Raw genomic sequence first — 25,737 nt, forward strand, 5'->3', positions numbered from 1 at the left:
TGTATGCATTAAGTCCATAGTAATTACATAAATTGCAAAAAAGTGCAATAAACTACAAAAAAAATTGAAAATCGCTTTTGTTTTGTTTACATATATTTCTACTTGGAGAAATTTAAGAGGTTTATCCCTCAAAACTTTAAATACAATAAAGTTGCAAAAAATAGTTTCCCACCACAGGAAATTTATTTTGAGTGTCTTCATAGTTTTATTTTGGAGATACAGCAATTTTTATATACTGCAGGAAAAACAAAAAACAATCCTATGATGCAAATTTGCAAAGAAAACAGCATGTGCATCATTTCACTGTGGGAAGTGTTACGAACAGCTGATAGGAACGGCAAAGCGTGTTTCTGGAATATTATGTTTTTGTTGCTGCAAGCGCTTTTTATGCAATTTTTGCAAAGCTATATGTGGAACGAAACCGTGACCGAGGACAAGCTGATGGCATCAGATGTAAGTACAACTCCTCCGGTTTCATATGCAAAACAAATTATTGCGCTAGCTTACACGGTTCAGGTTCTACAGGGATTTAAAAATAGTTACGCAAAACGGAGCGTGCTGCTCTGACCGGCTTTAAAGGGTTAACAATGACTTTAAAAAAATAATATAAAATAGTGTGCAACACCACTGAAGTTTTTTTTTTTTTTTTTTTTTAACTCTTTTTTCAACCAACAGCAGTCACTCTCCTCTCCAAATAACTTCTGCTTAGCTTTCCGAGCTTCCCTCGGGTCCTCTTAATCTCCAACCTTTTTTGCGCCACGGACCAGTTTATGCCCGACAATATTTTCACGGACCGGCCTTTAAGGTGTCGCGGATAAATTAGGGAGGGGCTAATAATCGGCTCAGTCATTTTTAATGATCGTTGAAAGCCCAGATCGTAATCGTGATTAAAATTCGATTAATTGAGCAGCCCTACTTAGAACTCGAATTGCACAGCTGGAAATAGTTTATTTTGATGCACATGCTGTTTTCTTTGCAAATTTGCATCATAGGATTGTTTTTTTGTTTTTCCTGCAGTATATAAAAATTGCTGTATCTCCAAAATAAAACTATGAAGACACTCAAAATAAATTTCCTGTTGTTGTAAACTATTTTTTGCAACTTTTTTGTATTTAAAGTTTTGAGGGATAAACCTCTTAAATTTCTCCAAGTAGAAATATATGTAAAAAAAAAAAACAACGATTTTCAATTTTTTTGTAGCTTATTGTACTTTTTTGCAATTAATGTAGTTACTATGGACTTAATGCATACATATTATTAAAATATGGGCTATAACAGTTGTATTGATGTATAGCAACTTGAAATGCTCCCACAAATGGCACTACAACATGTAAAAAAATAATATAAGCTCTGGTGGACTTGGTTCTATGGTAGGTCTTAAAGGGTTAAATAAATATCGTCAAATAATCGAGATCTCAATTTCAGTGAAAATAATCGTGATTACCATTTTTGCCATAATCGAGCAGCCCTAGGTCATAATATAAAACATTAAGTTCATTCTGTAAATTTGGGCCCTTCTAAATGTCTGAAAGGATGATGATCCAGGATGAACTCAGTGGCTAACAAGCCGAGCCCCTCACTCGTCACATCTGCTTTCAAAATGCCGTGATGGCAGTAGTGAAAACGCTCATATCAAATCTTCGAAATGGGACTTCACCAACCGACAAGTGACATTACGGTGGCTACATCCATCTTTTGTGCTGTTTGATGCTCGGATAATGAATTGTTTGTTGTTAGCAGTGCTCGTGAAACGAAATCGGCAGCGTCTGCATCAGCTCAAACGAACTGCTCGGCTTCAGTTTCAGAGGGTTAGGGATGTGATCGAAAAGCCAAACGGTTTGGAGACGACTTCGGCCAGAGACAATTTGAATTTGATCCAATAACTATTTGTGTTCTCTGTGTGGTCTGAATCTTTGTTCGCTATGTGAACAGACACAACTCTCCTAATTCCTGCTGGATGCACCTGTGCATGACTACAACCTTTAACTGAGTAAAGTAGTTTGCATAGACTCACAATGAGCATGTCTGCTCAATAACTAATATCAGAAGTGAGTAACACAGCCATTAATACACTCTGACTTAAATTTGTGCATTATCCTCTCAATATGGAGTCACAGTGTGTGGAGTGATGGGTCATTATTACTGTCATCTCAGGTAATTCTGTTTAAGCTAGTTTTAGACAAACATGTTCTGTACATTGGTATATTTACATTCCTTTTTCTAACATCTCTCATGATGTTTTTTCATACCGCCGTATGGAGTTTAGGTTAAGGTCCAAATTCCCATTTCCCTATGCCTCTGTGTTGGTGACAGCCACATGGCCAAAACTAGGAAATTTGGATTTGCAAGCACTGATGATAAGCATTCCCGCCAAACATTCAGTCTGTGTTGCATATGAAAACAAGAAATCTACTACAAGAAAGCATCTTGAAAGTCCTTTTATTGTCATACACAGCTGTTCATAGATGACTTTGATAAGGAAACTGTAGTTGTAGGCATCATACTGTTGGGATTTCTTCCAGGAAAATTGTTAGTCCCTTGTGCTTAGACCTGGCAGGGAGTTATCTCAGGACCAGTGTCAGCACTGGTTACCCACATATCTGCCTGCTTACTCATAGAAACAAACAGCTATTTTTATCGTTGCAACCCTCGTATCAGTCTTATGTCATGTTTACATTATTCTAACTACAGCCTCTCTTAACTTCAGCTGTAATTGTTTTGTTATATTTCTGCCGCATTGGCCGATCGCTGGCAGGATTACTGGAAAGTAATGGATGGATGTGGATGAAATTTATCACTAGGGGTAAAAACGTAGAACGTATTCACTTTTAGGGTCAGTTTGGAAACAGGATTCTTTTGGAAGGATTGTTCACACCTTTGTGTTTCATGCAGATGGCTGTGACTATTTTCTTGTCTCCAGTTTTGGTACCGTGCACACAATGACCAACAAGTGATGTAGACGTCGGAGTTAATCGTTCCACTTTTGTCGTCAGTGTGATCTATTTACAAGTCGCAGGCAGCCCGTGAACAGACCACACCTGTTGTTGCCTTGCAGACTAATTAGTAGGGCTGGGCCATATTATACCGTTCACGGTAATACCGGTATAATGTTAGGCAACGATAGGAAAATGAAATATCGCGATAGAATGGGAGTAAAACGCGCATGCGCAGTGCCTTTGTTTTCATACGCACATGGCCGATTGTTGAGTGAAACAGATGAACCAGAATTGGTTTGTAAAAATGGTGCAAATTCCCTGATGTGGAACTGGTTTGGTGTTTGTCCGTCAGATACACAACAAAGCACATTTTTTTGCAGAACATGCAAGCGGCCGTTGTTATTGTCGTATTTGTCGGACTAAGATGCTCTTAAATCTGGGAGTAATCTGGGTCCTAAACTCCGTATGCTTCAGGTCAAACAACACTGCAGCATCACTTAGAGTTAAAAACTGTCTAAATTCTTTCATCTTTAATAAAACGATCAGCATTGCTGCTTTACCAGGTGTAACTATGAAGTTTAACTTCCAGGCATCCATGAAAACTAAAGTTATTACATTTAACGGAGTTAGACGTTAGCAGGAAGCTAGCGGAAGTTAGCTCGCTAGTTTCGCTAGTTACCTAAGAATGATATAGCATGTTCTGACTGAGAGATTTCTGAAAAAAATCAAACGTACAGCTCTGCTATCACTTCCAACATAAATGAAGACAGGAAACTAAACAGCAGTGACGTTTGTAGGGTTACTGAAGTTGGGCTAGCTGGTATATAATGATGTGCTACGTGATCGCTAGCGACACAGCTATGTTAGCATAACATAAACAGTGAAGCTGGAGGACGAACACTAACACTTTTCCATTTATAAAAGTTAACGTGAAGGTTCTTCATGGTTAGAGACAAATGCAATCGCATGGCAGGATGCTGTAAACGGACCAAACTTCAGTCAGGAGAACAACTGAGATAATCCATCCACAATACGAGGTTAGTCATTAATATACTGCAACAACATGGGAATAGAGCAGCTGCCAGAGAATTCAACATTAATGAATCAATGGTACAGAAGTGGAGGAAGCAAGAAGAATGAGTTTAATAAAGTTTGATTTATCTGACTGCTTTGTTTCGCTTAATGTGCCTTATAATCCCGTGCACCTTATGGTCCGAAAAATGCGTACTGCACACTGCAGTTTAATGTTGCAAAGCACCTCTTTTTAACTTCAGTGGATATTATACATGGTTATGCTCAGGATATGTCAGCCCATTTCTACTGGAAATGCCTTTTGGTTAAACTTTCAGCAAGGAATTTGCATTTGCACTGTTACATTTTTATAAAGCTTTAATGTACATAAAAACCAGCTTCTTGTTTAAGTGAAAATAAATGGAAGGTTGTCTTTTTGCGCTAGTAATGTTGTGGAGTTGTATTTTGTCTCGCATCAATTCTATCGTCGGTTATATCGTTATCGCAAATTTTCAAATATATATCGTGATAAATATTTTTGGCCATATCGCCCTGCTCTACTAATTATTATTATTATTATTATTATTATTATTATTATTATTATGGTCTAGCTATTTTCAAGAACTGTCATGGGATGTTAAGGTAATCATTAACTTTCAGGAACAAAGCTAAAATGGAATGCGTCCCAAGGCAAACTGGATGAAATGAGCAAAGGCATAAATCAGTAAAATCCAGCTCTTATTACACTTTCTAGAACTGGTAAAGTTGGTCTTATTCCAGTTTTCCCAGTTATTTTATGCTGGTATAACTGGTAAGAAATTCTGCCTCAAAACCTCTGGGTTCATTCGCCTGACTGTGTTTGCATTTAGCAAACAGCCATAGCTCATCTGATTCTCCTTAGTAATCTGTTCGCACATATTCATAAAGGAAATAATCAAGGATCAAGCTCTTAAGTCTGTGGTTTTCCAAGTCTGTGGAATGTAAATGAAACAAGAAACAGAAAAATCCCAGATTGTTTCTACAGTGAAACCAAAGGAAGAGCAAAATGAACCAAAACAAAGAAAAATGATGGTTTGAAATGTTTGTTTGTTTTTGGAGCCATTATAGTGACAGTGTTTATAAAGAAATCATGCTGTCAAACATCCACAAACAGGACTACTGGCCTAATCTCTGTGTCTATTTTTAGATTAGTGGATGATGTAATGCAGCCAGGGCTGCATGTGTGTCAGTCTTGTGGGAATTCTGTGAACGTGTGAAATCCTGCAGCTCATCCAGATGTCAGGATAATTGCAGAAAGAGCTCATATTTCATGAGTTTCCTTTATTTTTGCTGCACACTTCAAATATTTAGTTTGGAAAAGCATAAAATGAGGCCCATTCCATATCCTTACTTTTCTTAATTACTGTATCCCATACATCCCATCTGTGTGGTTTCTTCCTGACCACTGGGAAACACACAGTGCTGCTGTGGAGTGTGCACATGGCTCTCTCTGTAGGAGGGTACTGTTATTCAAACTATAGGTCAGCTTTGTTGTCATTAAGCAGGGTCATGGTATAGCATGTCACAGGAATGTCTGTTTGAGCTGTGCTGTTTTAGACACACACACGCGCGCACACACAGCAACACAATATGCACATATTTGTGTGTCTCCATACAGTTTATCATCATCATCCTTCCAAGATCATCTTTTTTGGAAGTATAATTTCAAAAAGTTTAATCTCAGCTCATTTCTTCTACTGCTTTTGTTCTTTGCTCGCTACGTCTTGTTTCCTCCGTCATTGTTTGACAGCAAAAGAAAAGACTGGTCAAGAATTTAGGACACAGCGTTCAGAGTTTTTGTTTTACTGATCTGATTAATTCGCTGATACAATCAGCGGTCTCCTGATAGAGTACCGATCTTAAACATTCTCACAACTTCCTCAATAGTCAGGCTCTGAATGCAGCTAATTTGGCTTAATAATTAATGTTTACCCCTGATATTTGGGCTTAGTACTACAACCCGGCTGATTCTGGATGGGTACTAGATTCTTCTTAGGAAGCCAAAAAATCCAGTATTGATATATCACCTAATCTTCTATATGTAAACAGTATGTTGAGTTATGTTGAAAGGGGAAAAGATTTGTTTTAGCTCCCTTCACCCTAATTTTTAGGCAGCTTTATTTTAACTGCTCCTGATCAACAGAATTTTTGTATGGTATGTCTGAAGGGTACAACATGGAAGTGAGATGGTAAAGTCCAAGCTCATATCTAAATGTAACTGTGTACTGACGTAGCGAGGCACTGTCAAAAATACGCAGAACAGTTGGTATAGTAGACCACTGGTGTCCGACTTAGCTGCTGCTGTGGAGAGGACGTCTGTCACATTATACCAAAAAAGTGTTAAAGATGTAGAAAAGTGTCTGCTGTATATTTGTGCTCCTTTTGTTGTTTTCTTGTATTTTTTGTGCCTCTTTAACTCTACAGTAGTATTTAGCTACTTACTGTGCTTACCATATAATTACGCAATTTCTAAATTATGCCAAATGTTTTATGAACAAAAAATAAAACAGAAAAAATGCATATTTGCCAATAACAATATATCAGGGCAATATCAATAAGTCTGTGTGATTTGATTCAACAATGAAATCTTATATTTGAGTTTTTACTTCCATACAGAGGAACTAATGTGTGCCAGTATTTTCATTCTTGTTACTAAATGTATGCTCTGGGGACTGACTGAGCACAGATGTGCGCACATCTCCAACCACAAACCTTTACACTTTGATGCGTGTGTGTGTGTTTTGAATAAAGTACACTACAAGTTAAGGCAAAGAAGAAATGGTGTGGCTGGCTGTTCTGGTGAAGGGCTCTTTCTGTTTGCGTCAGCACTGCTCCCTTATAGTCGTGTTCCTGACTGACTGAGGCAGAGCCAAAACTAAGGCCTGCTGTTTTCACTGCAGTGAGGAGTTGGCAGTGTGTGAAAAGGAGGCCAGCTGACCTCTGTACCTGCCTTCCTTTCATCACGTGTTGCCACTGGGACTGGGGCTACATTGGTTTCCACGAACTAGCTCAGCATCCTGGACAGTGGAGAACAAAGCTCGAGCTTTTAAATCTAAACGGGTCGTTGTAAATAATGTTTTTGTAAGTAAGTTAGTAATATCCTCAAAACAGCAGAGTTTAACCTCAGAATAATTACTTTGAAAGGTATTCCAGCCTAAACAATGTTGCAGTGCAAGAACCACCAGAGCAGCTGTTGGCCAGATTATGTTCCGAGTGCACACAGCCACACCAGTTTGTTCACCCTCGCATCCATTCTTTATGCTTTCTTTAGCATACAGCCTGCCTGGAGCTTATGTACCTTATAAACATGAGATGTTATGTCCTGTCAGCTGTCCTCATTGTAAGAAAGTAAGCAAGAGTTATTCCTAGCACGTCAGAAGTGTAATTATTCGCTTCAATCTTTCTTATTTTCACTTTAAAGAGGCAAGAAAAGTTTCTGCATCGCTGCTCGGAGCAAATGCAAAACAGTGCTTCTGCTTGGTTAAAAACAAATGAACCACCAACAAACCGAATCAACTGTGTGGTGGTTTTTAAGTCAATGTGCTTGATTTTTTTTATTTGAGCTTTTTATAATAGTCTTCCATCCTTCTAATCTACCTTGTATACTTTCAGCCATGTTGGTCAGAGCTGATGAAGACGTTACTGCCAAATCCACTTTGTTATGGACGGGGCCTTCCCCATTCATCACAGCAAAGCTACAGACATCAGTGAACATGAATGATCTCTAACCCCTGGAGGTTAAAACGGTTAAAAATAGCTTAATAAAGCTGTGCACAGTATATCCATGTAGCTATTCAGAGACCCTTATTAGAGCTAGATGATTTTCTTGACTGAGAAGGGTTGTTGTGTTATTTCACAGTGTATTTAGCAGTGAACCCACCATTTCCTGTGTCTGGAAGTGAGTCTGTGCCACAAGGACGCATCTATACACTTTCTCCCTGTGTGTTTCCTGTCTGGCTTTGTGTCGGTACCTTTCCTGTGTCCAGCTCCATGCTTAGAAATACAAAGGGTTGTTTAAGGTCATGATGCTGCAGAGGAATGACAGTAGCCAGAAGTCGTCATATATAAAATATAGTTGTGTTGTTAAATAGATTGTTAAGAAGCATTCGGTCATCAAATTCATCAAAATAAAATTCCAGGTGGAAGATTTGTGCAAAATTTAAAAAATAAATAAAAAATGGGATGAATGTGTCGTCTTTGGTCAAAAAGGCAGATGAAAATACTTGTTGTTGAGAAAATGATCACAGAAACTTAAGAAAGTTTAAAAAAGGTAATTTTGTATTTTGTACCTGGTGTTATACCTGAGGAATATCATGGGAATGTTTTTTGCCTGATTTGGACTGTTTTTAAAGAATATTAGATGGACGGTATGCATAAAATAAAATATCAGTCTCCTCCCTCCAAAATTGTTTCCACAGCTTCCTCTGCTGTTAGATGAGACATCCAAACACTTTAGAGACTTAACATAAAATAATGAATATGTTAACTTGAGCTACTCTCCTGGGTCTCCAAAATCTTAACTTATGTACGTATCAGATATTCCTTCTAAAACAATGGTCAGGATGGAGGCATTTGATGAATTGACATACGTGACACTCAAGAAGTTGCAGGTCATGAATGACATAAACTGATGTGGTTTTTAATTAATGTTGTTTGTTTTTACTGTGCCAGATCAGAAATTGTTCATCACAGATTCACATCTGTAGGATTTGTGAATGTAGTGCTTTGGAGGCCTGACATTAAGTGTTTGATGTAAAATATTGTACAACAAATCATCATTGTAAAATTCTCCATTTCACACATGTGAGAAAACTATAATCTTTCATGTTTTCTTTTCCAGTTTTGTTACATTTGTAACAATATGTATGTTTTTTTTTATTTATTTTTTTTAATACTTTTTAATTTGTCGCTCTTTCTCTTTTACAGAATGAAGATTCCTGAGGCTGGGAGTTAAAGCTCTCTAGCAGAGAGAGGGTTTTTCCAGAGCTGAGGCTGGACCCAGAAGCCCCTTTCTGGGGGTGAGGGGACCTCACAGCCCGGGAGTTAGTCTGGACCATGGGAGATGGAGGTGCCGGTGCGGCTGGAGGAGATGGGGTGAATCAGTCCCATGTCCTGTTTGACAACTTTGTCCAGGCGACCACATGTAAGGGCATTCTCAAGGCCTTCCAGGAGCTATGTGACCACCTGGAAGTAAAGCCCAGTGATCACAGGATCTTCTATCACAAACTCAAGTCCAAACTCAACTACTGGAAGGCCAAGGCCCTCTGGGCCAAGCTAGACAAGAGGGCCAGCCACAAGGAGTACAAGAAGGGCCGTGCCTGTGCCAACACAAAGGTAAGGCAGCATAATTTGAAAATCGTTGTTGTTGTTGTTTTGTTTTAAAGCTGGATTTTGTGGTTAGCTTGGGCTCCTGTTCCCATTCACATCTAACAGACTGAACAATATGATCCTCAGTATGTTGATATCTTTATTTTTCTTCCACTAGGCTGAAGATGTCTTCACTTTGGGCTTTGTAGTTAGGGAGTTGCTCATAATTATAGTAGAAGATAGATGTATCTTATAATGGTAAAGCCTATTAAACAGCTATAGGCTAGACCGTTTTATTAAGTTGAGTGTTAGATGCTAGTGTGGGGTTTTACACACTGAAGCTTGAATAGGTGGATTATGAGTCGAGCAAGAAAGCAAGTTAAGAATAGATTCGACTTGCTTCCTTAAAACCTGTCTGAAACTTCTGTGCCATTTTCTGTTTAGTGTCTGATCATTGGTGCGGGGCCATGTGGCTTGCGTACAGCCATCGAGCTCGCTTTCCTGGGGGCCAAAGTTGTGATTCTGGAGAAGAGAGATGCCTTTTCTAGAAACAATGTGCTGCACCTCTGGCCCTTCACCATCCAGGATCTCAGGGGTCTCGGGGCCAAAAAGTTCTATGGGAAGTTCTGTGCTGGTGCTATCGATCATATCAGTGAGTAGACATGATTCTCTTGAGCTCTTCTACTGGTACTAATACAAAATATATCAAAGTTATTTTACATATTCTTTCTCTGTGTGTGTTCTAGGTATTCGGCAGCTTCAGCTCATGCTTCTCAAAATGGCACTCCTGCTGGGCATCGAGATCCACGTGAACGTAGAGTTTAAAAGCCTTATTGAGCCTCCTGAAGATCAGGAAAGTGAAAGTTAGTAAATGGAGCAGCTGCCAAATGTGTCCAAAAGTGCATGAAACTATCTGTCAGAGCCTATGAGTGTCGACTCTGTTAATGCATTTCTGTCCGATTACACATTCTGTGTTTTCTTAGGAATTGGCTGGAGAGCTGAGATCCACCCTAGGACACACCCCGTCAGCGAGCTGGAGTTTGATGTCATCATTGGAGCAGATGGAAGGAGAAACACGTTACCAGGCGAGTTTGCATGCGCAGACTGGGAATAATGCATCAGTAATGCATTTGACTAAATGAAGCGGCACTGTTTGTCGAGTTGGAGGCCAGTTAGAATGATTATGATCTCACTTCGTGTGCAGCTGTGGTTGGGTACCTGACCTCGCTCTGCTCCTCACGGCCGAATGAGCATTTGTGTACATCTTAGCTTCTGCGTTCAACTTCAGACAGTATTTGCTCTCCAAGCACAGTTAATAGGAACTGTTGAACTAGGTCTGTTTCCTATGAGTGTTGGGACGCACACATGGAGACCTCAGTGGAGCTTTGCACAGGAGTGTTTCTCCTCTAATTCGACTCTTTTGGAGAAGGCGGTCTGCAGGACAGACGATGTCATGAAATTGTAGATGCTTCTAGATATTCTATGTATTGTATGCGCTTAAAAGTAGCGTGATTTTTTTAACATTTCTAATTTATGTTCTTTTACTTCACTAACGGAGTGAACAGTTACTGGTTTCTAACCTTGAGGCCTTCCTCAATCATCCGTGCTTTTCTGTAGGGTTTCGGCGCAAGGAGTTCCGGGGAAAGCTCGCCATCGCCATCACTGCTAACTTCATTAACAGGAACACAACGGCAGAGGCAAAAGTTGAAGAGATCAGCGGCGTGGCCTTCATCTTCAATCAGAAGTTCTTTCAAGACCTCAGAGAAGCAACCGGTCTGTCATGGCTCCATTCTCCTCCATTACTTTTTGTCTGTGTAACAGTTACAGTATGATGCAGTTTAAGAATTTCGGGTACTACATAAAACATAAAACATGTGCTTTTGTTGTTGTTGTTGTTGTTACTGGTAACTGCAAGATCTGGAGAAGCAAAAGGAAGCAGTTGATGCCAAAAATAAAAGTAATTGGACAAATAATCTGTGCTCTGATCATAGTTAAAAATTGGTCAGCGCACTCAATTAAAATACTTAGGTTTGACGCCAAGCCGGCCACAGTTTGCCGCTGACATGACAATGTCCCCGAGGCTCTGGTTATGTGCTTTGAAAGGCATAATTGCTGCTCTTGTGCTCAAATGACGTCAGGATTGTCAGCTCTGTTAAAAAGGAAAATGATTGTGTTTGTTATGTAACACTACATCTTTCTGTTGGTCATTTTAGGCATTGACCTGGAAAATATCGTCTATTACAAGGATGACACGCATTACTTTGTGATGACTGCCAAAAAACAGAGCCTGCTGGAGAAAGGAGTCATTCTACATGTGAGTGATTAAAGCCTACAGCGCTTGCTCGTCTCTGTATGCTTGTTCAAACCAACAAAATTAGTCCTTCTCTCTCTTTTCTGCCTTTTTTTCTTCACACTCTTTCATTGTTTTTCAGTCTTTTATTCTCTCTGTAAATTCCTCCAGTTTTTTCCCTAATGGTCTAATCAAGCCAACGGTATTCTGGAGCAAACTGCCAACTTAAGCACTTGCTACTTATTTGTGTCCTCGCTAAATACGGGAGTTTCCTTTCCATGGCCACTTTGCACAGGAAACCGGAAAGACCTTTTGGCATGTCTGTCTTTGTGTAGTGATATTAATAAAGGATATAGATGCATAAATGTCTGCATTAAGTTTTAAGCAGAGATCTTTTTAGCTGTTGTTGTTTTTGATTTGTGCATGGATGTGCAGCTCTTTGTTTTTATGGGGAGTTAATGACGTTTGGGCATACACTGAGGTCCAAAGACAGAGTGCATTTGGATTATGTAAGCACGACTACAGTGCAGTATGATGAGCTCCTTTTATAGCAATTAAACAGCTCAGTGTAGCCATTTTTATTTTTTAATTTTGAAGAGATAGAGGAAGACAGAGGCTAGTCAGCACAGCTCATGGCAGAACTACAAATCAGAAAACAGCCCCTGTTAATATCTTCCACTGCCCCACCCTTCCCGTCACGCACCACCACTGGAAGACCAGAGAGCTTGAAGATGGAAGAAATGTATCTCTTACCGCCCTCTGTGAAAACATGTCACTATCAAAGCGTGCAGTGATTTGATGCTACATGTTAGAGAGACTTCATTCCAGTGCAAATCCTCTGGGCTCTATGTGGTAAAGGGGTTGTATAATTCATATTGTATCATATTCAATTCAATCTTAGACCCTACTATAATACATACAGAGAAAAACCCAACAATCATATGACCCCCTATGAGCAAGGACGTTGGCGACAGTGGGAAGGAAAAACTCCCTTTTAACAGGAAGAAACCTCCGGCAGAACCAGGCTCAGGGAGGGGCGGGGCCATCTGCTGTGACTGGTTGGGTTGCAGCAGATGGCCGGGCATATGAAGCTCTTAAAGCTCAAAAATCTTAAATCTTAACTTACAATTGGGGAAATCGTTTCCTTTTATTTATTTCTTATGAATTTTTCATGTTAAGGCCGCTTCTTATCTCACCTGCTTCTCCTGCAGGACTATGCAGACACCGAGCTTTTGCTCTCCAGAGCCAACGTAGACCAGGCTGCCTTGCTGTCTTATGCACGTGAAGCTGCAGATTTTTCAACCAACCACCAGCTGCCCACACTGGACTTTGCCATCAACCATTACGGCCAGCCTGATGTAGCAATGTTTGACTTCACCTGCATGTATGCTTCAGAAAATGCCGCCATGGTGCGCCAACGCAATGGGCACAAGCTGCTAGTGGCGCTTGTTGGCGACAGCCTGTTAGAGGTGAGAGGAATGACGATGACTTGTGATCGACTCTTCCTTTTCTTGCGTTGGGACTTCACTAGAATAACTGAAAAATTGACTGTGTAAAAATGTCGTACTGGCCCTTCATGTAAGTCTGTAGTTGTTTTAGTTTTTCCTTCTCTGAAAAAAATCTCCCAAAGTGTATTTTGTTCCGATTGGCTGCCCCTCGTGTGGCTTCTGCAAACATACCCTGGTACTTTTACCAGGGTATGTTTGCAGAAGCCACATGATCATTTCAGTGAAACTTAATCATCATTGTGGCTACGACATAAAGAAATCTGCTTAGGAAAGCACAAGAGTAGAAATAATTGTTTGGAAACGAAGCTTTGTACTGTCTGAATCTGAGCGTTTTCCTTACTCGGATTGTGCTGATCTCATTGTTTGAAACTTTGGACACACTTCATATAAGCAGTAATGCAACATATCAAAAGCATTTGTCCCCTTTAAAGATTTTCAAGAGACTGTTTTAAAATTCTTAAGATTAAGGTGTTGATTTAAAGCTCGTTTCTATCTCTGATATTTATTATAGTTTGCATATTTGACCATATTTGGGTATTGAATGTGCTTACTTTGTCTCCAGCCCTTCTGGCCCATGGGGACTGGCATAGCCCGAGGTTTCCTGGCAGCCATGGACTCGGGCTGGATGGTGAAGAGCTGGGCCCAAGGAAAAACCCCTCTTGAGGTGCTGGCTGAGAGGTGAGAGCGTGGAAACATTAATGCATGCACGCCAAGACCTGTTCTGTTCTTGTGCTCATACATATCTGCAGCCACACTCTTCGATGTGCTTTCTCTTCAGGGACACCCTTTTATCTCAAAGTGCTTTACTAGGAAATGTGAGATTTCAAGCATCAGTCCCACCTCTGTTAGTACTAATAGGATAAGAGTTTGTAGTAAGGACTGACTGGAATGTGCCCGTAATGTTCTGTTGTGACGCTGAGAGCAATGTGATCGCGATTTGCTACTGCATTATCATATTACACTGCTGCTTTTTTGTTACATTTCACTCAGTTAAGGTCGCCCAATGGGGATGCTTTTGTTTTTTAGGGAGAGCATATACCGCCTTCTGCCTCAGACCACACCAGAAAATGTCAGTAAGAACTTCAGTCAGTACAGTGTGGATCCTACGACTCGTTACCCCAACATTAGCCTCAACTTCCTCAAACCTAGCCAAGTGAGTATGAGCACTAACAAGCCACAGTGCCTCTTTTTAAGATTTCATTATTAGCTTAAACCAGGTTGTGTTTGATGCTATTATGCAAATACGCTTTTTCATGCGAGAAATGATCATCTTGACGTTGCAGGTGCGGCACCTGTTTGACACGGGGGAGTGCAGGGAAGTTCGCATCGAAATCGAGAACGTGATCAACTCATCAACCCCCAAGTTGGCCAGGAATGGTTTGTGTCTTTTCTGCTTGTAGATGATATGGCATAGGCTGGTTAATCAGTGTAGGAGTTGCTGCCGTCACTGTTGCTGAAATGTAATACTGAACTATTTTCACTCTAGACAACTGCCTGCTTGACAAGCAGTTGCAAGGTAACACAAAGCCCGAATGCATGGCGTTGCTTTTCAGGGACCTTTAAAAGTTTTAACAAATTTGATGAGTCTTTCTGTATATTTATGAATGGCGTGGATACTGGAGTGATGAAACCTTTTGGAGAGACTCCATGATATTTCCTTTGCGTATACTAACTCGGTTATTGATCCACTCACTCAAGCTCCATGGCTATATCGAGCATTTAAAGCCTCTTGTAGCTGTTTAAAGTTTTCATGTGAGTTCTGCATCCTTTCCTAACCTCCCATTTGCATCCTTTTCTTCTTACATCAGTAAAATCTTTACATTTCATGGTTTGTAATATTTCTCCATGGGCTTATTTAAACACTGATTCTAGCATGAATGATGGGGCCCCATTGCTGCTCAGCCTTGCCTGACCCAAGGCTATGAGATTGCTCAGCAAGAGACATGTAACGCTGCCCAGAAACAGTTTGTGTTTCCTTCCCTGCTTACTTCAGATGCTGTTCCACCTGCAGATTTCACACCAAGCATTTAATTTTGTCTTCTTTCCCACACATCAGAATCCATAGCTCGGTCCAGTAAGCTGCTCAACTGGTGCCAGAGGCAAACAGAGGGCTACAGGAATGTTAATGTGACAGACCTCACCATGTCTTGGAAGAGCGGCCTGGCCCTTTGTGCCCTAATTCACAGATACAGGCCTGATCTTATGTGAGTATCTAAAGAAAATGCATCTAGAACGCGGAGATTGACATTTCATAGATGGAAAGGTTTTTTGTTTGTTTTCCTCCCCCAGTTTGTGAACTTGTACAAACCTTGCCAAGTATATCCCATTGTGGTTTAAAAGAAAGGACTGAAACTGCTTCGTTTCAGAATGACTGGTCTGCCGTGTTTATGTGTTTGCTGGATGCTGCACATGATGTTTACTGCCTGGTTGGGACCTTGTATATCATTGTAAATGAGGTGACAGCCACCAGTTAAAATACCCCCATGGGTCTCCTAGGGCTGAGATGTCCTCATTTCCCCCTCTCTTCTCCCACACACAAGCATACATGAACGCTCTGCTCACCCTCGCATACAATATAAATAACGCAATCTCCATCCACAATGCCTAATGTGGTTTGCTATCCTCTGGAGACTACACGGCAATTAACATTATAAGCTATTAGAGCGTTTCTCCTGCCCGACCTTTACAAAGTAGGGTAGCAGTTGTTCTTTGCTGCTACTGATGAGCCAGAAGGATGAGTGAAGGAACCTTTGGAAAACTGCCGTCATGTGTGTTTGTGTAAATGATGGTTAAGATAAATAATGGAGGTCCCACTCAGCGCTTGTTGTAATGCATTTAAATGGATGCTGTTTGCAGCTGAGATGTATTGATGTGCCATGTTAATGGTATCTTCAGCTGCGGTAATGAGGACATTTACGGTAATACTGTCCACCTGCTTTACACGAGTGCTTCATCATTAGTGTTTGTGGTTTATTTCCAGTACAACTAAAGCTGCGGGACAGTTTTTCTCTTAAATGTTGCTGATTCATCACTAACTGTGGGATACTTGATAGATTTATACTCTTAAACCAAACAAACATGCACACTGGGGGCACATCAGTCCATACAACTCTACTTAAACGTGTTATCAATCTAGATTGTGCATAAGGTTAAGTCCTGCACCTCAGCATCCTCACTTCTCTGATAAAAAGCAGTCAGTTTTTCCCATTTTCTAGTAAAGATTTCTCCTGTTGATCTTACACTTAGGTCAGCTTTTTATCCTCTTTAGGAAGACGGAAATAAAAGACCTCCACTATTTTACCGAGCATCAGATGTTTTTCCCCAGAATGATAGATTCTTTTATTCGTGTGTGTGTATTAGCAGATCTGCATTCAGCATTTTTATTTTTTTATTAGTTTTTATTTCATTTTTTCTTAAAGCTGCTATAAAGTCTGTGAACAATTTACGAATGTTGCGAAGCTCATTGATTTTTGTTTTACAGCCCACAGCCTTATTGTTTTGATTTGGTTTACTCTTACTGTTCTTGCATTGTTGTTTGCCACTAACAGTTTTCAGCTAGCTCAAGAAAACAACGGACAGTTTAGTGGCATTAAAACCAGATACTTTTACTCAACAGTTGATTTAGAACAGCGAAAATGTGACGTGTTTTTGGGTTTAAAAAATAAATTATTGCAATATCTTTTTTTTTTTTTTTTTGAATGAAACTCTAAGAGCACACGCTAGTCGTGGTTTAATTGGACCTTTTCAAGTGTAATTTATATGACCACAAGGATCAAGTTCTTATATTTTTGATATGTAATATACGTTTGTAGTTCAAGCACCTATCAGCCCCATTCCCTTAGTTTGCATTTGAGATGCTTGGCATCACTACTTGCCTCTCACTGTCTGTGGACTCTCTTCTCTGTTCTCAGTGACTTTGATTCCCTGGATGAACGAGACCAGGAGAAGAACAACCAGTTAGCTTTTGACGTGGCAGAAAGGGAATTTGGCATCTCACCATGCATGACGGGCAAGGAGATGTCCTCTGTGGTGGAGCCAGACAAACTCTCTATGGTCATGTACCTCAGTCAGTTCTATGAGATGTTTAAGGACACAGTGCCACCTGGAGGTGAGAGATGGTGCTACAGTGGGAGTTTTTATTCTGTAATTTTCTTTTGAGAGACATCGTGACGATCTCTGATCAGAAGGGTCATTTACTCAAAAAAAAGTATAATCTTGAAAGAACTTTAAATTGCTATTTTCTGTTAATGTTCTTATTTCACGGATATCTGTTCAGATAACCAAAATCTGAGTCCAGAAGAGAAGGCTGCGTTGATATCGAGCACAAAGTCTCCCATATCTTTCCTTAGCAAGCTGGGTCAGAGCATAGCAATCTCCAGAAAACGAAACCCCAAGGTCAGTGTCTGAAACATGCCAGTATATCTCACTTCTTCCTAAAGCAACAAAATCAGCATTTCATCATTTATTTATTTAACTTTTTTTTTTGCTGAGGGGGAAAATAGCACATGACTTTTCTTCAACAGGACAAAAAAGAGAAGGATTTAGACGGGAAGAGAAGGAAAACCAGCCAGTCTGAAGATGTGAGTATTTCTGACAGCAGAGCGTCTCAGATGTTGATCTTGTGATTAGTGCTTGAGCAGTCTAGCCAACCAGAACCAACTAATTAATCCCACTAGACTGGCAGTGATTGCCAAAAAAGTTTAGCTGTTTTGTTGTGTTTTTTCTCCCCCGACTACTTTCTCACAGGACGAGGTATCGAGGACCAATCGTGACGACAGGCCATCTGTTCCTGCGATCCTGTCGGAGAGAAAAATGGATTCTGCTGCTGTGGGGAACAACAACAAAGTGAAGGTCATGGCCACCCAGCTGCTTGCTAAGTTTGAGGAGAATGCTCCCACTCAGCCTACAGGACTCAAACGACAGGTATGGAAGAAACTGGTCGTCTCATTTTGTGGTTTTACAGCTGGTGGAAATCAGGATGAAGCCACAGGGAAAAGATGCAGAGGCCTACTGGATGTTCTAGGAGCTGCGGTTATATTTGCACACTGACTGTGTTTGTTTTCTTAAATCAGCATTGTGATGAACATGTGAATATCATGCTTCATGTCATGACCTGTAGGTCACTGTTTTAATGAGCCCCGCATGCTTATGTTGGTCAGGCTCTGTATTGTTCCTGGGACATGTGGGTGGACTCACAGTGCTGACTGGGCTCGGAGGGCTTGGGTGAACTGGTTCGCAGTGGTCTGGATTTCTTGCCACTGATGACCAACAGAGCAGTGGGAGGGAGAAGTGAGCTTTTGAAACAGTAGACAATAGTGCTGGCGGAGAGAAGAGAGACGTTTTGAAATTGTTTTGGGAAAACTTCTTCTGGTTTGTGTGCCGCTGAAATCTATGAAGATTGCAGATAAGGTCCTAAAAGTCTTATAAGAGTGATGCTTTTTTTTTTTTTTTAGGTTAAAAACGTTCTTTTATTTACATTCTGCATGACATTTACTGTGCATTGTCTCTATAAATATAGAGTTCACCCCACATGATGCACTTATGCTGTCTTGTCATTTCCTTATCTTTTCTGAAGACATATTTTCCTACTGCTGCGTCTCCACTCATACATGATTCACTTCCTTCTTTCTGTTGCTCTCTCCTTGGTTTCCACCCTCATTATGGACCATTTCACGATGCCTTGCATGGTTATTCTGGCCCTTTAATTGGCCATGCTCGCTGTCACTCATCTTTAACTGACTACAAAGGGGGACTCGCTGCCCAATCTGGACCGTCTTTTGCCCCCTTCCCCACCCCCTGTGAAAGAGCCAGTGCGTCTGGCACCTGTCCCAGCATGGAGAAAGGTAAACATTAGCCCTGTAGAGACTAACAGCTAGACTAACCATATATCCCCGTGGTGTTTCATAGTGGGGAAAGCCACTTTGTGTTGAGCTGTCGGACCCTGAGCCCACTTTGTAGTGGGCAGACTTGAGATCTGTTGTGTGAGATTTGGAGAAACTAACACAGTAGCTTGTGTGCAAAACTGTTTGACTGTTTAACTTTCCAGTCAGATAGCTGCACGGTTTCGTGTGCGTGCGTGTTTGTTTGTGTCCAAGAGAGATGGAATTAGAAGCAGAGTCACAGTCATCCTTGCTTCTCCTGTCTTGGTTCAGAGACGCACACAGCAGCAGGAGAAGCTGAGCATTCGGTACAAAGAGATGATCAAGTGTCAGACGTTGCCCAGCAGAGGGGAACAGGTATGGTTAGCTAGCTAGCTATGGTTAGTTATTTAGTTATGTAGCCTCCCCTTCTTAAATACATTGGTGTTTTGGTCTAGAAGCAAGTGGAAGAGACTGTAGCCTCACCAAGCATCACATGACTGTTTTACAATAAAATTGTTTTCGTTTCAAAAAAAGTTTTTGTTTAATCACAACAAAACCTTCCCAGTTATTTCACGTTCTTAAAAAACATCTATATTTATATTTGTGTTTTGTTTGGTAGTTTATTTCTGCACAACTGCATACAAAGGCCAAAAGGTTGATCCTGTTCATCTGGATGTCCAGATGAACAGGATCAACCTTTTGGGATTTACTTACCTGGATGATTGAGCATGCATCGAGACAACTGCATACAAAGGCCACAGAAACACGGTCGTCCTGTGTGACTAAGACTTTAACCTGCACAAGTGCAACTGCAAAAAAGAAAAGGAGTGAATGACTTTTGTTATAAAAAGCAAATTATTTGTAAAGAAAAAATATTTTACAGACAAGTTTTTAGTATTCTTGGTGTCACAGATGGAGAAATGCAGCTGGATATGGAGGCAGCTCTGCACTCTAACTATGAATAAAGAAGACGGTTTATGTACTAAAATAAATAGTGAAGTTTACTTTCAATTAAAAAAAGTGTGCTTCAAAAATATAACGTGTCTCTATAAATACGCAAGTTAACATTAATGAAAACCAATGTTTATAAATAATAGCATATAAAATATAACCGTTAAAAACACCCACGACGTCAGTCTTTCCGCTTGTTCCTTTTTAGTACTGTTCTTCTTTTTACACCTCGTCAGTGATTGGCTGGACTCTCTCTAGCCTTCATTCTTCATGGCAGGTTCAACACAGTGCTGGAACATTCTTTAGAGATTTTGGTCAATGTTGACACGATAGCGTCACACAGTTGCTGCAGATTTCGCACCTATGATGTGACACACCCGTCCCACCACATCCCGATGGTGCCCATCTATTGAGATCTGGTGACTGGAGGCCATGCAAGGACTATGAACTCATTGTCATATCCAAGAAGCCAGTTTGAGATCTCCGTTCATGCTGGAAGGAGCCAGCATGATAATATGGGGCACTGTGGGCATAAAGGGTGTCCGTGGTCAGCAACCATACTCAGGTACATTTTTAAACAATGTTCAGTCGGTACTAAAGGACCCAAAAAATATCCCCCATGTCTATATACCATCACCAGCCTGAACCGTTAATAGAAGGCTGTACCTTCATTATGTTGAAGTCAAATTATGACCCTACCACCTGAATGTCACAACTCATCAGACCAGGCAACATTTTTCTGCTCTTCTATTGTCCAAGCTTGGCGAGTCAGTGCAAAATGTCCTGTTCCTAGCTGACAGGAGCAGCACCCGATGTGCTGGCCCATTTGCTCCAAGGTTCAGTGTGTGGTTCATTCTTCATACCTTGTGTGTAATCACTGGGTATTTGAGTTTCTGCTCCCAGCAGTAGGGCAGGGCAAAAATATTTATCACGATATGTATTTGAAAATTTGCGATAACGATCTAACTGACGATATAATTGACGCGAGACAAAGTACTTTACAACTCCACAACTTTGATGGGTTTTTTTGCACTAATAATGTATTTTCACTTAAACAAGCAGCTGTTTTTTATGTGCATTAAAGCTATATAACTATTTAACAGTGTGGATGCAAATTCCTCGCTGACAGTTTAACCAAAAGACGTTTCCAGTGGAAACTGGCCGACATATCCTCAGCATAACCATGTATAATATCCACAAAACTTAAAAAGAGGTTATACACACACAATACGGTAACATTATGTTGAAGCACAGTACGTATCACTCCGCGAGGCTCCTGACTACGACAGCTGTAATGCTCCGACAATCCATCAAGAGTAGTGGCTTCGTAGCTTAGCAAAGTCGTGCTACAACATTTTTGACAGATTTTCGTGCGCCGTGTACATAAAATCCATTCGAGGTCAGTAAACGCAACCAGAATTCATACATAACGCACACCGGATTATAAGCTGCACGGTCCATTTTTCAGAAAATCAAAGGATTGATTTTAAGTGTGCCGTATTTTCCGAAAAACACGGTAATAACGACGGCCCGCTAGCATGCGCTACCAAAAAATGTGATTAGGTGTATATCTGACGGACGAAAGCTAAACCAGTTCCACACCACTGAAGTTGCAGCATTTTTACAAACCAGTTCTAGTTCATCCGTTTCATTCAACGATCCACTTTCGCTCTTCTCATTCTGCGTCGCCGCCAAGCTTTTTCCGCCATGTGCGTATGAAAACAAAGGCACTGCGCATGCGTGTTTTACCCATATTCTATCGCGATATTTCATAGTCTTGTCATTGCCTAACATTATACCGATATGGCCCTGCCCTACCAAGCAGTCTGGACGTTCTCCTCTGACAAAGCATTTTCACCCGTCCCGCTGATTACTGGATGGTTCCTCTTTTTCCATCCCGTTCTCTGTAAACCTTAGAGATGGTTGTGAGGGAAAATCCCAGTAGATCAGCAGTTTCTGAAATACTCAGACCAGCCTGTCTGGCACCAACACCCATGCCACTTTCAAAACCCTTTTCTTCTGCATTCAGATCCTCATTTTGAACTTCAGCAGGTAGTCTGGACCACGTCTACATGCATAAATGCTTTGGGTTGTCGCCATATGTGTAGCTGATTCTCATTAACAAAGTGGCCGCTGAGTATAGTTGGCTGGCCTAACTCAGGTCGACAGAGCACCATTAACTGCCAGAATCAGTTTCCCCTTGCTGACACCTGCTGAAGTTGCCTTTTCTTGTCTCTTCACTAGATTACACATTCACATCACAAGCACTGATTTAAGGCCTCAAATTCTCCTGTTTAAAGAGAATTAATTCACTGCTGTTTTAAAATTCCCTCTCAGTACACAGTAAGTCCCCAGCTGCTGAGTAAATTAGTTGAAAGTCGATTGGAAAGACTGTAAATAATCTTGATAATCCCAAGTACTTCTCTACGGAGAGTGTTTGGAATGGAAATGTCTCAGAAAGTCGCTCTTATATGCTACGCGGTTTGACGTTTTAATTGTCAATATTGGAGAATTTTTCCATGCTAAACTTTATTTTGAGGTTAATTATAAAACCACTGGAGCATATTTCAACTGTCTTTCCTTTTTTTTTAGGGGTTTTTAGGCTTTTTGCCTTATGCAGATTGTGTGTGTGCGTGCGCCAGGCTTTGATATGGTTGTTGTGTGACTAAGCCTAACAAAAAGGAAGTAAGATAAGATAAGATAGAACTTTATTAATCCCTCGGGTGGGTTCCTCTGGGAAACTACACTAATTCTATTAACTACTTCTCAGTCATATGTATAAGCTGCTACAAATGTAACCTTTTTATTCTTACAGGTTTTGTAAAGCACTATGATATCTCAATGCAGTGTGAGATGTGATAAGTTGAAGTTCAACCATATTCACGTTTAGCAATAGCTCACCTATTATTTTTTTTCTTCATCATCATCTGCTGCTCCTGCCCCTCATCTCTCAAGGCCAGAAGTGGCGCAGACCAGCTGTACAGCTCGGGCTCTCGGAGCTGCCCAAAGAAAACCATTCTGCTCCCTTCTTCCTCCTCCACTTCCTCGCTCTCTCTCCACTCAGAGGTGACACGCAGTCTGCCATCTGTGTCTGTTTGTGTCTTTCTGTCTTCGGCCACAAATCCATGGCCGACCCATTTAGTATCCCCTTACTCTCCTGCTCTAATTATGTGTCCCGAACCCCTGATTTGGCCTCTGCAGTGTGTAGCATAGATGAAAACAAAATGCCGTGTTTCCCCAAGAGGGCTTCAGTCTTGTTTACTTCCCTTGTGAGTGGGTGGTGTCTGTTATTATCACAGTAGTAGCTTGTTTTCATGCTGACTGGTATATGTTGTTGGGGTGTGATGGCTTGTAAACATATAGCCTCAGGAGACCTGGGCTCATTTTGATTTATTGTCAAGCACTGTCAGGGTTCCTGCATTACAAGCTGTTCTTTAAATGATAGTCAGCAACTGTGTTTTATGCTCATGTCTGTGCGCTCGGTGCCAACTGAAGTGTTAATACACTGTGTGTGTGTCTGCTCATTTCTGTCTTCAAGCATGAATGTAAAAGTCTGGAAGAAGAGGAACTTGAATACTATGAGAGGCCTCTGGCACACGGGGTAAATGACCGACTGCATTCATAGTCGTCTTACCTCTGCCGCTTCTGTTTCAGTGGTTACTCAGATTATGGCTCGAGTATCTGTAATAAGCTGTTTTAAAGAAAAAATGTCAACATATTAAACAAGTCGCTCATTAGCTCCACCAAAAGAAATCGAGTCTCAACTGAGCTCCCTTGACAGGAGTGGATGCCACTGCACCCAACTGACCCAGGACCCATTCGCATACCTGGTATACAGGAGAGGGCTGAGCGCTTAATCTCCAGGTTTAAAGGCAAACCCGATAAACCACCAAAGGTGAACACTGTACATGAAAATTGCGGTTTCTAAGTGTTTTATTTGCCTCATTTTGTAGCCTACATCCAAGAAAGCACGCTAATGGTATTGGAGGCTAATTGTCACCCCTTCCCTCTCCCTCCCCGAAGCCTAAGAAAAAGCCGTCCCGTTTCTTTTTAGAGCAGTGGTACATGTCCCGAGGCCTGACTGGGGCTCCTGGTTCACCACTCTCCTCTCTTGACTCTGCCAGAAAGGTTCTTTTTTATTTTTTATTTCTTGGATGCTGTGGACTGAGACTCAACCTGTGGCATGTCAGGAAACTTACCACTCATAGAAAGATTTTTGCTACTAACAGGTAGGGCTGCCACAAACGATTATTTTGATAGTCGACTAGTCACCGATTATTTTTGCGATTAGTCGACTAATCAGATCATCATCCATTGGACGTAAAACGTACAGCTTATTGCACCAGCAGCATCTGCTCTTATATAACTATCATTAGCTTACAGCTTTAAGTGTTTAAGGTATGTGCTAACTAAAAATAAAGACAAGATGATAGTTTGTTAAATTTTAATGACATTTGCAGATTGTTTCGGTGAAGTTTAATAAACTCCTTGCTATCTAAAATATAACAGGACACCGGAGTAAATTCTCCAGCATCTCATACTTCTGATAATCAGCTGTCTGCTTGACGTTTATTCAGCTGTGTAAAAACTATAACTTTAATCTCAGCCAAACCGATTTACTTAGGAACAAATAAAACACTGAAAAAAGCCAAACAATAACATTTTTAAGTTATCTAAGTGACTTATATATCATGTTTAACCTGAGTAGCGAAACACGGTGGGTTTGAAAACGATTTGCCAGGAGTCCGGTGTTCTCACGGCGCTAGTGACCTAGCCCCCTGCTAGCTATCGAGCTAGTGGGTAACAGACGTCTCCGAAAACTTCGGAGCGCTTTTGAAAATATGTGGTGTCTTGATAAACTGAGCAGATATTTGAGGTTTACACAGCTACATTCTCGCCTGAAAATATGTTAAACGTTTATTTTGTGACCCAGAAAGAATAATAAGAGTAATATTAAAACTAACTAGCTGCCGCCATTGTTGGAAACTGAGCTGGGCTGCGCTATGAATTCTGGGATACAGCTTCGTCTTCTTCTTCTTCTTCTTCTTCTTTGGGGTTTAACGGCAGCTGGTTCCTTGTACATGCAGTGCTGCCATCTTCTGTTTCAGTCCATTATTACACTCTTAAATCCTACCACTTATTCCTGCGGCTTTTGTGATCTTACAAAGCTTCAAACGACGCGTCGACTATTAAATTAGTCGTCGACGATTCTGATAGTCGACTAATCGTGGCAGCCCTACGAACAGGAATTAAAGGCTCACTTGATTGTTGCCAATCGATGCTTAAGTATCTCATATCTGTTGTTTTTGTGCTGAATACACTCGCTAACTAAAGGAAATTGCTTTCATTGTTTATTTACTCACTGCATAAATTAAAGGCTTGTCAGCCTGAATCTGAGAACAATGACAGCAGTCTATGGCTTTTACCACAATGAAAAGGAGATTTCATATTTAGCAACGTTTTCCTCACCATACGTCCCTTTGGTGATTTCTCTGCAGAAGCCAGCAAAGCCTCTGGACTCTGATGGCCAAATGCCCTTGTGTGTGCTTAGTATTCAGGAGAGGGCTGATCAACTTGCTTTACAATTTGAGGGCAAGCCAGTCAAACAACAGGTGACTCGAACTATCGACACAGATGGATGATTACAGGTTTAAATATTTGTACATTTTTAACAAAAGCACTTTTTGGGTCAACTTTGTCTCACCTAAGTCTTTAACTGACTCTAGAGGAAAGAGAGGCTGTTGTTACAGCAGGATATTACAGAATAAGTAGTAAATCATAATATCTTCTCAGTTGAATACATTAGTATTCTTCTTTAGATTTACTTGAACTTC

At 40.7% G+C, this 25,737-nt stretch overlaps 1 protein-coding gene across 26 annotated transcripts in view; it reads left to right on the forward strand.

Annotated features, from left to right (window-relative positions):
* The window catches only part of mical3a (microtubule associated monooxygenase, calponin and LIM domain containing 3a), an 80,001-nt gene that overhangs the window by 27,263 nt on the left and 27,001 nt on the right, over nt 1-25,737 (forward strand). For 17 of the 26 annotated variants that reach the window (XM_026176603.1, XM_026176607.1, XM_026176601.1 and 14 more), the window contains 23 exons: nt 8,913-9,320; nt 9,738-9,945; nt 10,040-10,156; nt 10,277-10,378; nt 10,911-11,066; nt 11,507-11,607; nt 12,795-13,052; nt 13,654-13,769; nt 14,118-14,244; nt 14,375-14,468; nt 14,578-14,607; nt 15,148-15,295; nt 17,003-17,199; nt 17,368-17,486; nt 17,615-17,671; nt 17,838-18,014; nt 18,839-18,934; nt 19,244-19,327; nt 22,859-22,969; nt 23,442-23,504; nt 23,685-23,798; nt 23,927-24,031; nt 25,402-25,515. In XM_026176603.1, coding sequence (XP_026032388.1) covers nt 9,042-9,320; nt 9,738-9,945; nt 10,040-10,156; nt 10,277-10,378; nt 10,911-11,066; nt 11,507-11,607; nt 12,795-13,052; nt 13,654-13,769; nt 14,118-14,244; nt 14,375-14,468; nt 14,578-14,607; nt 15,148-15,295; nt 17,003-17,199; nt 17,368-17,486; nt 17,615-17,671; nt 17,838-18,014; nt 18,839-18,934; nt 19,244-19,327; nt 22,859-22,969; nt 23,442-23,504; nt 23,685-23,798; nt 23,927-24,031; nt 25,402-25,515 — 2,973 coding nt within the window. In that variant the 5' untranslated portion in view covers nt 8,913-9,041. The remainder of the gene's footprint in view (nt 1-8,912; nt 9,321-9,737; nt 9,946-10,039; nt 10,157-10,276; nt 10,379-10,910; nt 11,067-11,506; nt 11,608-12,794; nt 13,053-13,653; nt 13,770-14,117; nt 14,245-14,374; nt 14,469-14,577; nt 14,608-15,147; nt 15,296-17,002; nt 17,200-17,367; nt 17,487-17,614; nt 17,672-17,837; nt 18,015-18,838; nt 18,935-19,243; nt 19,328-22,858; nt 22,970-23,441; nt 23,505-23,684; nt 23,799-23,926; nt 24,032-25,401; nt 25,516-25,737) is intronic. The other 9 variants (XM_026176626.1, XM_026176627.1, XM_026176628.1 and 6 more) reach the window with 6 other exon arrangements.

Source organism: Astatotilapia calliptera, chromosome 7, assembly GCF_900246225.1.
Source record: "Astatotilapia calliptera chromosome 7, fAstCal1.2, whole genome shotgun sequence".
NCBI lineage: Eukaryota > Metazoa > Chordata > Actinopteri > Cichliformes > Cichlidae > Astatotilapia > Astatotilapia calliptera.